At 33.7% G+C, this 16,616-nt stretch overlaps 1 protein-coding gene across 1 annotated transcript in view; it reads right to left on the reverse strand.

Annotated features, from left to right (window-relative positions):
* LOC124962025 (coiled-coil domain-containing protein 7-like) overlaps nucleotides 1-16,616 on the reverse strand; it is a 114,271-nt gene that overhangs the window by 56,554 nt on the left and 41,101 nt on the right. The window contains exons 5-7 of the mRNA XM_047521111.1: nucleotides 9,233-9,253; nucleotides 8,900-8,932; nucleotides 3,637-3,803 (exon numbers count right to left, since the gene is read on the reverse strand). Of these exons, the coding sequence (XP_047377067.1) occupies nucleotides 3,637-3,803; nucleotides 8,900-8,932; nucleotides 9,233-9,253 (221 nt within the window). The remainder of the gene's footprint in view (nucleotides 1-3,636; nucleotides 3,804-8,899; nucleotides 8,933-9,232; nucleotides 9,254-16,616) is intronic.

Below are 16,616 nucleotides of genomic sequence, written 5' to 3' on the forward strand. Positions count from 1 at the left end.
ATATTGTTGCTTGTATTCTTGATAACAGTCATTCTAATTGGAGTTAGGTGAAATCTTAGGGTAATATTGATTTGCATTTATTTTATTACTAGAGATTGAACATTTCTTCATATATCTGTTGATTGCTTGTAAATCTTCTTCTCTGTTTATTGATTTTTGGAGGTGTTCTGTTTATTGCTTCCTTATGTGTTCTAAAGTCCTCCTATATTTGCATATCTGTTGATATAGATGCCTTTCTCTTTCATGTGGTGGGTCCCTTAGTGCATAGTTATCTATTTACAATAATCTCTGGACTGTGGGTTCAACACATATGATCAGCATAATGAAAGTGTTAAATTCAATCTCTAGTACCACTTTAAAGGGAAGAGTAATCACTAGGAACAGAGGTAATTTAAGAGCAAATCATATCAACAAACTATAAAAGTTATTACTAATGATCTCTGCAATTCTATTATCCAAAGAGAAAAGTAGGTGAAAAATAATCTAGGATAGACTATAAAGAGTAAGCATTACTGGTAGTATAGTAAAATGAATTAGTAGAAGGAATTTTTTTAAGAAAATAGAGAAAAAAGAAAAAACACGAAAGAAAATGGATGGGTAAGGGAAAGGAGACAAAATAAAATGAGAGAAAAGAGAATGAAGGAAAGCAATTAAGAATGGAGATGAGATAGAAGAAAAGAGGTATAAAAGAGGATCCAACTGGCAAAATATATTAACTTAGAACTGAAAAAAACAGAAGAACAAAATGTGGAAGACACTAGAAATCAGTTTACACTGAGCAGTTTGTGCAACAATAATAAAGAGATTCAGTTTTCTTCTTGCTGAGTTTTTTAGAACAGAGACATTTCCTTCTGAGATTTCGATTTTAGAGTCTCCCGATAATGAGAAAGTTTGCGTGACACAAACTTCATGCTGTCCGTTTGTTCTCTGCTATGCCCCCAAACTGCCACCTCCTCCTTGCCGGGCAGCACCTATGGAATAACACTGTCTGTTTCAGAGGGGATCACAGCCTCAAAATAGCTTTGTTAGTATGGCTGGGGTGGGAGTGTAAGTGTGACAAGGATTTCCACTCAACCCTGATCCAACCCAGTTCTATACTCTATCAATTATTCTCCTGATCCCAGAGTCAGACAGCCAATTTCAAATGAAACCATCCTTTGTTCTTTGCTCTACAGACTAGTAGATCAGAAGCTCCCACTAGTCTGGGCTCCCATTGTCCAGACCCACTCTCAACTCTGAATCTCACATTCCTGTGTTCAGACTGATTCATGGCCTGAACATCCACTGATCCAGAGGAAAGTGAAGCCTAAGTGGCTGTTTTGTCTTGGGTATTCAAAAAGCAAGTTTATCAAAGATGCAAGCATGGTTTAATAAACACAAATCAATAAATGTAATTCACCACATAAATAGAATTAAGGATAAAAATCACTTAGTCATCTCAATAGATAAAGAGAAGGTCTTCAACAAGAAAACAAATAATAAAGGCTGCAGAGGATGTGAAGAAAAGGGAACACTTTTACATTGTTGGTAGGACTATAAATTAGTATAGTTGCTATGGAAATCAGCATGGAGGTGCCTTAAAAGATCAGGCATGGAACCACCATGTGACCCAGAAACACCACTCCTCAGTATTTACTCTGAAGAATCAAAGACATCTTATTATAGTGGTACATGCATATCCATGTTTATAGCAGCACAATTCACAATAGAACTATGGAACCAGCCCAGGGTTCCAGCAACAGATGAATGGATAAAGAAAATGTGTTATATATTCAAAATGGAGTTTTATTCATTTGCAGGAAAATGGATGGGATTAGAGATCATCATGTTAAGTGAAATAAGTCAAATTCAGAAGGTTAAGGGTCATATGTTTTCTCTCATATATGGAAGCTAGAAAGGAAAAGGTAAAGCAAAGGTGGGGGCTGATCTCCTGGAAATCAAAGGGAGATCAGTAGAGGAAAGGATCAAGGGATAAGAGGTTAGTTGGGAGAGAGGTAAATGCCAGGGAGTAATAATAGCCACATTATATTGATATATTGTGTGCATGTATGAATATGTAAGAAAAAGAAACTCTACCAATATACACAACTATAATGCACCCATTAAAAACATGGGAAAGAAGAATACAAATAATAATAAATGCTAAGAGGATGTGGAAGAACATCCTCTAGTACAAAAGAAACCTTTAACACTCTTGGTGAGACTAAATTAGTACAACCGCTATGGAAACCAGTATGGAGGCATGGAACCACCATAAGATCCAGCTGTACTACTCCTTGCTATTTATCTTAGAGAATTAAAACCATCATACTACAGTGATACACGCATCCCCGAGATTATAGCAGCACAATTCACAATAGCCAAACTATGAAATCAGTCGAGGTGTCCATCAGCAAATGATGGATAAAGAAAATGTGGTATATCTACATAATAGAGTTTTATTCAGCCATATAGAAAAATGAAATTATGTCATTTGCATAAAAATGGATGGCGCTCCATATCATTATGTTAAGTAAAATAAGTTAAACTCAGAAGGTCAAGGGTTGCATGCTTTCTCTCGCATGTGGAAACTCGAGAGGAAAAAGGAAAAGAAAGGTAGGGGTGGACCTCATGAAAATGAAAAGAAAATCACTAGTGGAAACTGACCAAGGAGTGTGACGTGAGGAGATAGGAGGAATAGCTCAGGAATGATATGGCCGAATTATACAGTTATATTGTGCACACGTATGAATATGTAACAACAAATCCCACCATTACATACAACTATAATGCACCAAATAAAAATGTGGGGGGAAAAGGCAAGTATATCGATAAAGAAGAAAAGACAAAATTTTTAAAATAGAGAAATAGGAAAAGCAAAGGTATTGAAGGTACTAAAGGGATTTCTAGTTTTTTCTCAGGAAGTCCAAATGAAGAATATTTTCAAACTTTCACTTCCCCACATCCATTATCTCCCTAAAAAGTGCCAGAACTTTCTCCTGCACCTGCTCAACTCATGCTATCTGATCTTGTTTGCTCTCAGATTACAAACTTGTTGGACAGTAGCACTTGTTTATCAAACTGGGTGGGAGAATTTCTTTTGACTTGTTGGAGGGGAGATTCCCTCCCCAGGTGAGACACCATGTGCCCAGTGCTGCCACAGTCTATTCCTTTTATTAATTCTCTATTTTAGAAACTGATATTTCTGATTTTTACCTGGTTGACAGATACCTGGAGTTGCCTACTAGCATTTTCCCAGTCTTCCTACCTCAATATCCTGCTGCTGCAGAAATGTTGTTTTAACCAGTCTCTGGAACTGCTACAATATTTTGGGTTCCTCTGATCCAACATTTCCCAGCAGACTTTCTAGTAAGAGTCATATGTGGTTACTAAGCATATGAAATGTAGCTAGTGTAGCCAAGAAATTGATTTTTTAAATTGAATTTGAATTTCACTAATCATATATGGTGACTACTATAGCATATACTGCTATTTCAGATTATTAAAAATTTCAAATAGAAAAATTAAATAGGCCTTCTGATGTGATTTAGAAGCTCTGTGTATACTGATAATATATGACTGATTATCCTATCTTCAATGCTAATTATACACTCTTCTTATTTCTTTTAATTCAATTAATTCTTATATTTTACTTACATGGGTTTACATGGCGTGTCTTTCAAGGCGTATTTAGGCCTCCGTAAAAGCTGATTTTTCAGTTCTTCAAGTTTTTGCATTTGTGTTACTACTTTTGAAATGTTTAAAGTCACTGTTTTCTCAGGTGCTAGAAGATCTGCTTCTAAAAGACTATAGTCTTTACTGAGCTAAAATAATAAAATAAACAAATTACTTAAGAAATACCCATTTTCTCCCACATCTCAAAGAAATTTCACTATTTCCTTTATAAAATCTGAGTAATTTTATATTACTTTTATCTACATCTATTCATCTCTCTACATATATATAGTCAAATGCTGACACAATAGTTTAAAAATATATGAGCAATTATCTATTAATAGAATTATAGCCCAATAAGGAGGTTTATGTGTCAAAACATATCAAATCTTCTGTTTAAACTTTTGATATACAGAAATTTTAAGCAAGTCCAATAATAATAAATGCAACTCAAAATATTTATGAGGAATTCTAAAATAGCTGCTTCACCTAAATTCTTTCTAAAAATATCCTTACTGTGATAAATCACAGAAATAATTTGCTCTCAAAGACTAATACCTTGTACTATCAAATCCCCAAAGCTAACATGTAAGTGTCCATGGAACTGTTATTTATCAGTCTGCATGGAAAAAAACTAAGACCCCTTTGGGAGTCTCAAACCCTTTGGAATAGACCAAGCTAACAAGCAACAGGCAATAGGGAGAATAAGTTACATTTATAGAATAAGCTGACACATCATAATTAGTATTCTAAGTAATAGGCCTACTTAAAGGAAGTCTAGCAAAAAGGAGCATATAAAAGCCACAGTGAATGTTTTAGTCAGATTTCTGCTTCTGTGATCAAAAGACCTAACAAGAACTATCAGAGGAGGAAAAGTTTATTTTGGGCTCATGGTTTAGGAGATCTTAGTCCACAGACAGTCAACTCCATTCTTCGGGGCCCAACGTGAGGCAGAACATGGTGAAAAAGTATAGCAGAGGTAGGAGGCTCAGAACATAGTTCCAGAAAGAAGAGAGAGAAAGACAGGCAGGCTGGCAAACAGACTGACTGCACTTTCCAGGGACAAGATACATACCACTAAGGCACACCCTCAATACCCTACCTGCCTTCAGCTACCACTCAGTTAATCTGTACTAGAGGATTAACACACTGATTAGATTAAGGTTTTTATAAACCAATCATTTCACCTCTAAGTCTTCTTGCACTATCCATATGAGTTTTGGGGCACATCTCATATTGAAACCATAACCCTGAAAGAAACCAAGAAAAACATAATAGCAATTGGGACTGGTGGGGAAGAGAAGACGTTTTGACAGGATAATATCAGAGATCCACACATATAGATACCTCTAACAACAGGAAGGAACGCAGGAGGTTTAGGGAAGAAGTAAAAGCCTATCAAAGAGAAATTCTAGCATTAAACATTTAGAACAAGTTCTTCATAGTATGACTACCTAGAATGGGATTAGAACACAGCAACAGGAAATGCTGGTATTTATCAGTCTGCATGGAGACTGCAAGTCTGAGATTAAGTATATGGAAGATATAGATAGGGATGTGGAACTTGGGAAAAGAAGTCAGAGACCTATGAAATCCTACTGGTAAAGGCATGATCCCACAGAAGAGCCATGATGTGGCACATTCTTGTGCTAGCTGCTCCCAGAACTCCTTTGCAAAATTCCCCAGAACAGAACCTTATGCACAACTTCCCAGCAAGAGATATAGTATCTCCCTAGAAGATGTCTTTTCCCAGCACCACTGAGTAACTTTCAGTGTACCATCCTCATGAACACCTTCCCAGTGAGTTTAAGTCCTACCAGCATGGCAACCAAGCAAACTTTTCTGCCACCCAGTAATGACAGCTACTCCCTCTTCAAGAGATCTGGATCTTAGCCCAGAGAGGAGGATCTGGGGTATTTACATTTGTTTCTTCCTAGAGTGCTCTGCTTGGAAGAGTATCCTGAGGGTAGAGGATACTCTCTAGATCTTCTATTGCTATATTCTTTTAGATTTCTTTACCTCTTTAATAGGCATTTCCTCTACTATGACAATTCTTTATATTAAGCTTTGCCTAATCAAATTACTATGTGGTTTTTGTCTCTTGATTAAGCTGTAACTGATATATTACATTTTCTAGTGTGAATTTAATTTGAACAGAAGTCATTTCTAGGAGAAGGAATGATGGCATAGAGCAAAAGGAATGAGAAACAGGCAGTGAGATTATCAGCTACAAGACTTCATCAAAAAGAACTATGCAGCACAGGTTCTAGCAGAACAGCTCTGAAAAGGCTCATCTAATATTTCAATGGTGCCTTACACCATACCCTCTGAAGGTTTCAACATCTCTGTTAATGCAGCATGATCAGAGTCATTAACCTCACTAGCATGTACTGACAATAAAATCCAGCATCAGTAGAAAGATAAATGAAATATTTTCAAATGTTAGTATGCATAAGAATCCCTTGAGAGCCTAACCCCCTTACACACAAATTCTAATCCAGTAATACTCATAACAGGTATCTTATGTTAAACATGATCCATCAACCAAGAAACATTCCTTGAAAGGCAGAAGATAGTGCACTTAGACAATTAACTGATGCACCAAATTAAGAAAATACTCAAAAGAAGTAACTACAGATTTAAACACTGAGAAACTTGGAATTCTAGTTCAGAAATATAGTTGTATCGTAAGGATTCCTCCTAGATATTATGAATACATAAACTGAATTTCAGGAATACTAGACAGGTGCTAACTGGCACTAAAGTATAAATGGTATAAACAAAGATAAGCAGACACATTTAGGAAGGAAAACCAAAAGGACTCATAAATGGATTGAATATTTAGGAGAGATGGAAGTGAGTTTCAAGGATGGTTACTCCTTTTCTGATTTACTCAATTGAATAAATGGTACCACCATTGACTAAGATAGGGAACACTAGAAAATGAGTACAAAATTCTTGTTTTTGATCCACTGAATTTGTAGTAGAACAAGTCTGGAATTGTTTCTAAATTACCAGCATGAAAGTAATACTGAATGAGATTGCTTAAGGAAAGTTCAGAGAAAAAAAAAATAAAGTCATAGGATGAAATCTTGAGGCATGCCAACATTTACTGCTTAAGTAGACTGAAAAGGAAATAGTCAAAGAGGTAAAAACAATAACCAATAGAGCATAATTCACAGAAACCAAAAGAATAATATTTCAAAAATGAGAAAGTAATCAATAATACTAATTGTGGTCAAGATAAGAAACTTGTCTATTAAGTTTAACAGCATACAAATTACTGGGAAACCACATGCGGATGATGTTTTCTCTGTTATAAAGACAGAATTCAATCTGGTTAATTTGAAAAATACAGGGGAACTAAGAACATAGTTATATAGTAAATTAATATACAAGTAAATCTGGCTCTGAATGGGTAACATATGTTCCACAGATAAGGTCATACAGAAAGACATATAACCCCAGTTACAAGGGGAAGGTGGCCTAAAATAAGAAAGGTAAACACTTTTAAAAACTAAAAGAAAGAGGCTGGGGATATAGCTCAGTTGGTAGAGTGCTTGCCTTGCAAGTAAAAGGCTCTGGGTTTAATCTCCAGCACCACAAAAAAAAAAAAAAAAAAAAAAAAAAGAAAGAAAGAAAGAAAAAAAAAGAAAAGAGAAAGAAAAAGAAAAAAAGAAAAAAAGAAAGAAAGGAAAAAGAATGAGAAAAACTGAATATCGAAGAGAATTAAGAAAAGTTCTTAAGAAGACAAGAGATAGAATCCAAAACAAAAGTGAAAGAATTAACCCTATGTATAGGGAAGAAATTTTAAGAGGACAGAAAGATACAAAGTGTATGCATGTAAACATTTTTTTTTTGGTAACAAGAATTGCTATTACAGCTATTTCAGTTTGTGTAAGTGTACACTGTGATGACACAATTGCCTGAAGACACATTGCTCAAAATATACCCTTGTCATTAAGCAATGCCTAACTGTGAATACAAAGATAGAAAGTTACAGTTCAATAATAAGTTACCTGCATTAGAAATTTGATTAATGACAAAGTTCAGAGTGTGGCTTTACATACAGGCTAAGGGTGAAAAAAAGAACACTAATCTTTAGAAATGCAGAAGTCAAGGAACTGAGAAGCTGAGTTTTAGACAGGATCATGTACATTAACAGGAATGAGTGCAAAAAATTTTTAAAAATGAGGAAGACAAATCTATAAAAAAAAGTAGAATAAGATTGCTAGATTTAATAATAGGAATGCAGAAGACAGTTTGAAGTTTCCAAATTATGAAGAAGAAATTTTACAAGAGAGTAAAGGAATAATGGACTTTGCCCCAATCTTTAGAACGATAATGACCAATATGACATAGTCAAAGAAGAACCATTAAAACTTTTCCAATGTCAGCCATATATATCCTAAAGCAAAGCATGCACAGACCATGAAAGTCTTCCACTCTGCTAAAAGAGAGTTACAGTTTATTTTCCCTTTAATTTTGTATTCCAAATAAGTGAGCCTATTTAAGGAGTCAATTGGAGTGAACCATAAGTATGACAAAGGTAAAACTAAAATAATTCTATAAACCACTAAAAGCTACCTTGAAAAATTATTGTTATGTCAATGGCATATATGAAGTTTTTTCCAAAATAGATTAAAAGCCCTTAAGGATAAAGGCCAGTAGTTCTCAAACTGGTAAAGTACTTGAAAATCAAAAGTACAAATCATTTGAACATTATTTAAATTTTTAATATCATTCAAATAACATCAGAGAAAATTAACATATAATTTTATTTCTCTTAATATATTATGCATGATTTTTAATAGAGGATTTTTTTAAATTGATAAATTCTATCTTATTATTTACTACTTTAAATAAACTAGGAAAAGAAAAATAGTTCAATTTCCCTTATTCAATTTTAGGAGAATGTTTCAAATTTTGAGTATAGTAGATATATGCAGGAATATAGGGTATAAGTCACTAAGAAATATTTTTTCTACCCACTAATTCCTCTTCTATAAAAATAAAAAGATTACTTTATGACCCAAACTTTAAACATACCTCAAATTGTCAAAATACTGATTTAATTAACAATTAAGAAATTTCATGGGGCTGGCCTGGGGTTGTGGCTCTGTGGTAGAGTGCTTGCCTAACATGTGAGGCACTGGGTTCAATCCTCAACACCACATAAAAATAAATAAATATATAAAAGGTATTGGGTCCATCTACAACTAAAAAAAAAAAATGTCATACTTACCTCCTCCATTTGATTGACCTGTCGCTGAAACCACTTTCCAACAAACAAAACATAAAGGAGCAAAAAAGAAAGAATTAATGACAAGTTAAATTTCTTCAGTGAAATTAATGAGCATATACAAGTATGCCTGTGAACTGTTATCCGGCAAGCATCAATTCTGACCCTCTCTGGGTTCATAAAAGGGTCCAATGCAACATACAACTGAATATAAATTTTTAAACATAGGTGCAAGTTTGAAAGTCCTTTAACTTCCACAAGGCTTCGAAAAAATTTTCATTTAGATGTATTTCTCTATTAAGTTTTAGTAGGTAAGCTGCAATACATCGGACATACCTTAAAAAGAGATTCCAAAATCTGAAAAATAAAAATTTAAAGAACATATTTTTAAAAATCTTCAAGATGTATATTTAATTTAAATCTTACTCTTTTCAATCAAAAAAGTACACTAATTGCTAACTATGACATTATAAATCTATAGTTCAAAATTATAATTTTAAATTTAGAGACAGTGTTTCAATCAATTTCGTATAGATAACTGACTTCTAGAATAAAAAGTAATTCTACAACCTTACAGAACTATATTAGGAGGTCTCAAAATAATAAATCATTTCATATATTTTCTTAATATAGGTAAGGAATAAAAATTTAAATCCTCTCCAAAGAGCATATATTTCTTTTCATAGAACAGCAAGTAAAATACCTTTCAATACTATCAATATAATTTTTTCTTGCTAAGGGAACTAAAATATCAAGATAGAAAATATCATACTGCCACTTTTATTTTAATGTAAAATGCAAATAAATGGTTTGGAAGATAGTAAAATAACGGAATAAATACGCAAAAACAATTAAGCAGACTAAAATATATTTATCACTTAAAAATGTAATATAAAATAATTACATCTGTGGACCTCCTGCCCCTATCACATCTGAGTAAAAGTTCTGAATTATATTATTAAAGAATATTTCTACAAACATTCAGGTAGAGGAAAAAAGTTATTCACACATGAACCAATACAGGCTAGTTTAACTGTCTCCCCTAAAGCATTGACTCTGTATTGGTGGTAGAATTTGAATTCAGTTTTAGTTGAGTTCAAAATTCATCAGTGGTTCAAAAATTGTGGACCCACAACCAACAGCAGCAGCAACACACAAGCATGCTAATTAGTAATGCAAAATCTCAGGCACCACAACAAAATCAGAAGTTCTGGGATCAGCACCAGCAACCATCTACTCCTTTAAGTGATTACTGTTTATGCTAAAGTTTGAGATTCACTAAGCTAGATAATAAAATACACAGATCTACTCAAAAAGATATGAGACCCTCCAGAAAATAAACTAATGCAAATTAATATCCATGTTTGAAGAAGAATATTTTTAGTGATATAGGGGTTTAGGAAATAACATCCATTAAGGCACACTGTCTTGGAATAACATCCATTTTTACATTGTCAAGTGGATTCTGAGGTTCACAAAACCTCTCTTCTGCCCTGAAAAACCGATGGAAAACACTAATTGATTCAAAGCCTCAATGCATGAGTTCTACAATTATGTATGCCATTAAGAACTAGAATAGTAGCTTCATAAATTGCTGATAAATCTCACATCAGTAGTTGCCAATACTGCTAAATCTAGAACACAACTGATAAAAAACAAATAAAGATGAAAAGTGAACAAAAGTGAGAAAAAGCAACATTAGAAACACAATATTTAAGTAGGGAAGGTACTGTTAAATTATGGAGTAATGCCTACAAAGTTTTTGAGGAAAATATTAAACCTACATTCTAAATTAAAATCTATTATTAATTAAAACAAAACTTTTCAAAATTCAAAGATTTAGAATCACATATTCTAACCTAGCAAAACAAAAAGTAATACTAGAAAGGTGAGCGTGAGTGAAAACTATAAGCAAAGTAACCAGTAAACACCTCACTCTCAAAAAAGAAAAAATGTTGCTAATGGAGCTGAAGTTTAATGAAACTTTTATGAAAATCTCCTTAAAGAGAAGGTGGCATAATTTTTAAAGATGTTTTAAAAATGACAATTTGAAACTGCTATTCCAGATAGGCATACTATGTCATAGAGGCCAAGAGGAGACCATTCCAAAAACAAAATGGCAAACAACATCGAATTTGTTCGGGTATCTAAAAAGGTGTATAACACCAAGGGATGTCATTAATACACGTACAAGGCTATTTAAGTGAATTTTGGAGGCAGAAAGCAGACTGAAGTATGAATGAATGCATAGGAGGTTAAAAAAAAAACATATAAGTACAGAAACTCTTTTCAAGATGATAGAGGAGAAGTAAAGAAATATAGGACAATACTAGATGGAAACATACACTAAATAGAAAGGTTTTTGTGAAATATTGTTTATGAGCCTACAAACATTTTATTTTTGTCTTAATTTAATACATCACAGCCTCATTTTCCACTTACTAAAAATCAAACTGGCAGTAAACCACAAAAACACATCCATAATAACACTGCATATAAATGATCTCAACTCCCCAACTAAAAGACATAGAATATCGCAATGGATCAAAAAACAACATCCAACTATATGCTGTTCGTAAGAGACGGATAGGCAAAGAGGTTCATAGGCTAAAGGTAAAAGGATAGAAAAATTTTTCACTTAAATGGAGATCATAAACAAGGCAGAGTAGCTATTCTCATATCTAATAAAGTCGATTTTAAGCAAAAATTAATCAAAGAAAAAAAAAGGCAGCCATTTTATCCAGGTAGGAACCAATCCAAGAAGAAGATAGTAAATACATATGTTTCAAATGTCAGCATACCCAATTACATTTTTTTATTATCTTTTTTTAAAATTTGTTCTAATTAATTATACATGACAGAGGAATGCATTTGGACACATTGTACACAAATGGAACACAACTTCTCATTCCTCTAGCTGTACATAGTACTGAGTCACACCAATAGTAAAATCATACATGTATATAGGGCAATAATATCTGTCTCATTCTACCATCCTTCCCAACTCCACCACACCACCCCTCCTCCCAGACCAATGCAGAGTTCCTTTATTCTTCCCTACCCTGCCTGCAACTATGGATCAGAGAAAATGTAGAACTTTGGTTTTTTGGGATTGGCTTATTTCCCATAGCATGATATTCTCTACTTTCTTCCATTTACCTGTAAATGCCATAATTTTATTCTTCTTCAAGGCTGTGTAATATTCCAATGAGTATATATACCACATTTGCCTTATCCATTCATCTATTGAAGGGAACCTAGGTTGGTTCAATAGTTTAGCTATTGTGGATTGAGCTGCTATAAACATTGATGTGGCCACATCATTGTAGTATGCTGATTTAACGTCCTTTGGGTATAAATTGAGGAGTGGGACAGCTCCGTCAAATTATGGTTCCATTCCAATTTTTCTGAGGAATCTCCATATTGCTTTCCACCAGCAATGTATGAGTGTACCTTTTTCCCCACATCCTTGCCAACACTTATTATTGCTTGTATTCTTGATAATTGCCATTCCTATTTGCATTTCTCTAATTGTGAGAGATGTTGAACATTTTTTCATGTTTATTGATTGATTATATTTCTTCTTCTGTGAAGTGTATGTTCATTTCTGTAGCCCATTTGTTGACTGGGTTATATGTTTTTTTTTGTGTTAAGTTTTTTGGTGTTATATATCCTAGAGATTAGTGCTCTGTCTGAGGTACATGTGGTAAAGATTTTCTCCCATTCTGTAGGCTCTCTCTTCACATTATTTATTGTTTCTTTTGCTGAGAGAAAGGTTTTTACTTTGAATCCATCTCATTAATTCTTAATATTACTTCTTGCACTTAAGTCTTGTTAAGGAAATCAGGTCCTAAGCTGACATGATGAAGATTTGGGCCTACTTTTTCTTCTAATTTAGGTGCACGGGTCTCTGTTCTAGTGCCTTAAGTCTTTATCCACTTTGAGTTTTGTGCAGGGTGAGAGATAAAGGTTTAATTTCACTTTTTTTTAACATATGGATTTCTAGTATTCACAGCAACATTTGTTGAAGATGGTATCTTTTCTCCAAAATATGTTTTTGGCACCTTTGTCTATTATGAGATAACTGTATTTATGTGGGTTTGTCTCTGTGTCTTCTATTCTGTACCACTGGTCTATATGTCTATTTTGGTGCCAGTACCATGCCATGTTTGGTACTAAAGCTCTGTAGTATAGTTTAAGGTCTGTTATTGTGATGCCTCCTGCTTCACTCCTCCTGCTAGGGATTGCTTTGGATACTCTGAGTCTCTTATTTTTTCCAAATGAATTTCATGATTGCTTTTTCTAGTTCTATGAAGAATGATGTTGGGATTTTAATAGGAATTGCATTAAATTTGTATAATGCTTTTGGTAGTATGGCCATTTTGACAATATTAATTCTGCTTATCCAAGGACGTGGGAGATCTTTCCATCTTCTAAGGTCATCTTCAATTTCTTTCTTTAGTGTTCTGTAGTTTTCACTGTAGAGGTCTTTCACCTCTTTTGTTAAATTGATTCCCAAGTATTTTATATTTTTTGAGGCTAATGTGAATTGTGTAGTTTTCCTAATTTCTCTTTCAGAGGATTCATCACTGATGTACAGAAATGCATTTGATTTATGGGTATTGATTTTATATTCTGCTACTTTGCCGAATTCATTTATTAGCTCTAGAAATTCTGGTGGAATTTTCTAGATCTTCTAAATATAGAATCATGTCATTGGCAAATAGTAATAGTTTGAGTTCTTCTTTTCTTATCCATATCCCTTTAATTTCTTTTGTTTATCAGATTGCTCTGGCTAGGTTTTCAAAGACTGTGTTGAATAGAAATGGTGAAAGGATATCCTTGTCTTGTTCCAGTTTTTAGATGGAATGTTTTAATTTTTCTCCATTTAGAATGATGTTGGCTTTGGGCTTAGCATACATAGTTTTTAAAATGTTGAGGTATGTTCCTACTATCCATATTTTTTCTAGTATTTGAACATGAAGAGGTGCTGTATTTTGTCAAATGCTTTTTCTGCATCTATTGAGATGATCTTATGATTCTTTTCTTTAAGTCTATTGATGTGATGAATTATGTTTATTGATTTTCAGATGTTCAAACAACCTTACGTCCCTGGGATGAACCCCATTTGATCATGGTGCACTATCTTTTTAATATGTTTTTGTATGTGATTTGCCAGAATTTTACATCTATGTTCATCAGGTATATTGACCTGAAATTTTCTTTGCTTGATCTGTCTTTGTCTGGTTTTGGTATCAGGGTAATACTAGCCTCATAGAATGAGTTTGGAAGGGTTCCTTCCTTTTCTATTTCAAGGAATAAATGAGGAGTACTGGTGCTAATTCTTCTTTGAAGGTCTTGTAGAACTTGACTGAGAATCTGTCTGGTTCTGGGTTTCTGACTGGTAGGCTTAAGATGGTGTCTTCTCTTTCATTGCTTGAAATTCATCTGTTTAAATTGTGTATGTCCTCCTGATTCAGTTTGGGTAGGTCATATGTCTCTAGAAATTTGTTGATGTCTTCAAGATTTTCTATTTTATTGGGGTATAAATTTTCAAAATAGTTTCTAATTATCTTATTTCAGTAGGGTCCATTGTGGTATTTCCTTTTTCATCATACATTTTAGTAATTCGAGTTTTCTCTCTCTTTCTCTTTGTTGGTGTAGATAAGGTTTCTCAATTTTATTTATTTTTTTCAAAGAACAAACTTTTTGTTTTGTCAACTTTTTCAATTGTTTCTTTTGTTTCAATTTTATTGATTTCAGCTCTGATTTTAATTATCTCCTGTCTTCTGCTGCTTTTGGTGCTGCTTTGTTCTTTTTCTAGGGCTTTGAGATATAATGTTAGGTCATTTATTTCTTGACTCTTTGTTCTTTTAATGTACAAGTTCAATGTAATGATCTTTCCTCTTAGCACTGCCTTCACAGTGTCCCAGAGATTTTGATATGTTGTATTAGTGTTCTCATTAACCTCTAAGAATTTTTTTAATTTCCTCCCTGATTTCTTCTGCTATCCATTCATCATTGAATAACACGTTTGTGTCCAGGTATTGGAGTAACTTCCATTTTTTAATTTTATCATTGATTTCTAGTTTCATTCCATTATGATCTGATATAATGCAAGGTAGTATTTCTACTTTTTTGTATTTGCTAAGAGTTGCTTTGTGGCACAATATATGGCCAATTTTAGAGAAGGATCCATGTGCTGCTGAGAAAAAGTGTATTAGCTCAATGATGGGTGAAATATATATGTCCATTAAGTCTAAATCATTCATTGTATTATTGAATTCTATAGTTTGTTTGTTTCATTTTTGTTTGGAAAATCTATCCAGTGGTGACAGAGGTGTGTTAAAGTAAACCAGTATTATGGTCTAGTGTTGTGGTCTATTTGGGGTTTGTTTGATGTGCATAGATGCTCCATTGTTTGGGGTATATTTATGAATGTTATGTCATGTTGATGAATGATTCCCTTAAGAAGTATGAAATGTCCTTCTTTATCCATTCTAACTTTGGCTTGAAGTCCACTTTGTCTGATATGAGGACAGAAACCCCTGCTTGTTTATGCAGTCTATGTGAGTGATATGTTTTTTCCCAACTTTTTATCTTCTGTGGATGTCTTTTCCTAGGAGATGAGTCTTTTTTTGTTGTTGCATCTTTTTTTTAAAATCCAATCCTTCAGTCTATGTCTTTTGATTGATGAGTTTAGGCCATTAACATTCAGGGTTATTATTGAGATATGATTTGTATACTTGGAGGGCTGGGGAGATAGCTCAGCTGGTAGAGTGCTTGCCTTGCAAGCACAAGGCCCTGAGTTCAATCCCCAGTACCGCAAAAAAAATTCAACTAGTACTGATTTGTATACTTGGTCATTCTGGTTTATTTTTTATTTTTAACTTGACTTAGTTTCTCTTTTGACTGACCTTTCCTTTAGTGTAGTTCCTTCCTTTGCTGGTTTTCATTGTTGTTTTCTTTCTTTTATTTCCTGCTCTTGGAATATTTTGCTGAGAATGTTCTGTAGTGCAGGCTTTCTAGTTGTGAATTCTTTTACCTTTTGTTTATCGGGGAAGGTTTTTATTTGATCTTCAAATCTGAAGCTTAATTTTGCTGGATATAAAATTCTCAGTTGACGTCCATTTCCTTTCAGAGCTTGATCTATGTTATTCCAGAATCTCCCGGCACTGAAGGTCTGGGTTGAGAAATCACCTGAAATCCTAACTTGTTTCCCCTTATGTGTAATTTGATTTTTTCTCTTGCAGCCTTTAAAATTCTATTTTTATTCTGTATGTTAGGCATTCTCATTATATTGTGCCTTGATGTGGGGTCTGCCATAATTTTGCACATTTGGGATCCTGTAAGCCTCTTGTAGTTGATTTTTGCATTTCATGCTTTAGATTTGAGGAATTTTCAGATATTATGTATTTGAAAAGACTGTACATTCCTTTGGTTTATATCTCCATGCCTTTGTCTATTCCAATAAATCTTAAATTTGGTTTGTCAATGTTATCCCATATTTGTTAGCAGTTCTATTCATGGTTTCTTACCATCTTCTCTGTGCAGTCAACTTTATTTTTAAGAGTATATGTTTTGTCTTCACTGTCTGAGGTTCTGTCTTCTAAGTGGTCTAGTCTGTTGGTAATACTTTCCATTGAATTTTTAATTTGGTTTACTGTTTCCTACATTTAGAGGATTTCTGCTTGATTCCCTTTTATAATCTCTGCCTCTT

This window comes from Sciurus carolinensis, chromosome 12 (genome assembly GCF_902686445.1).
Source record: "Sciurus carolinensis chromosome 12, mSciCar1.2, whole genome shotgun sequence".
Taxonomy (NCBI): Eukaryota; Metazoa; Chordata; class Mammalia; order Rodentia; family Sciuridae; genus Sciurus; species Sciurus carolinensis.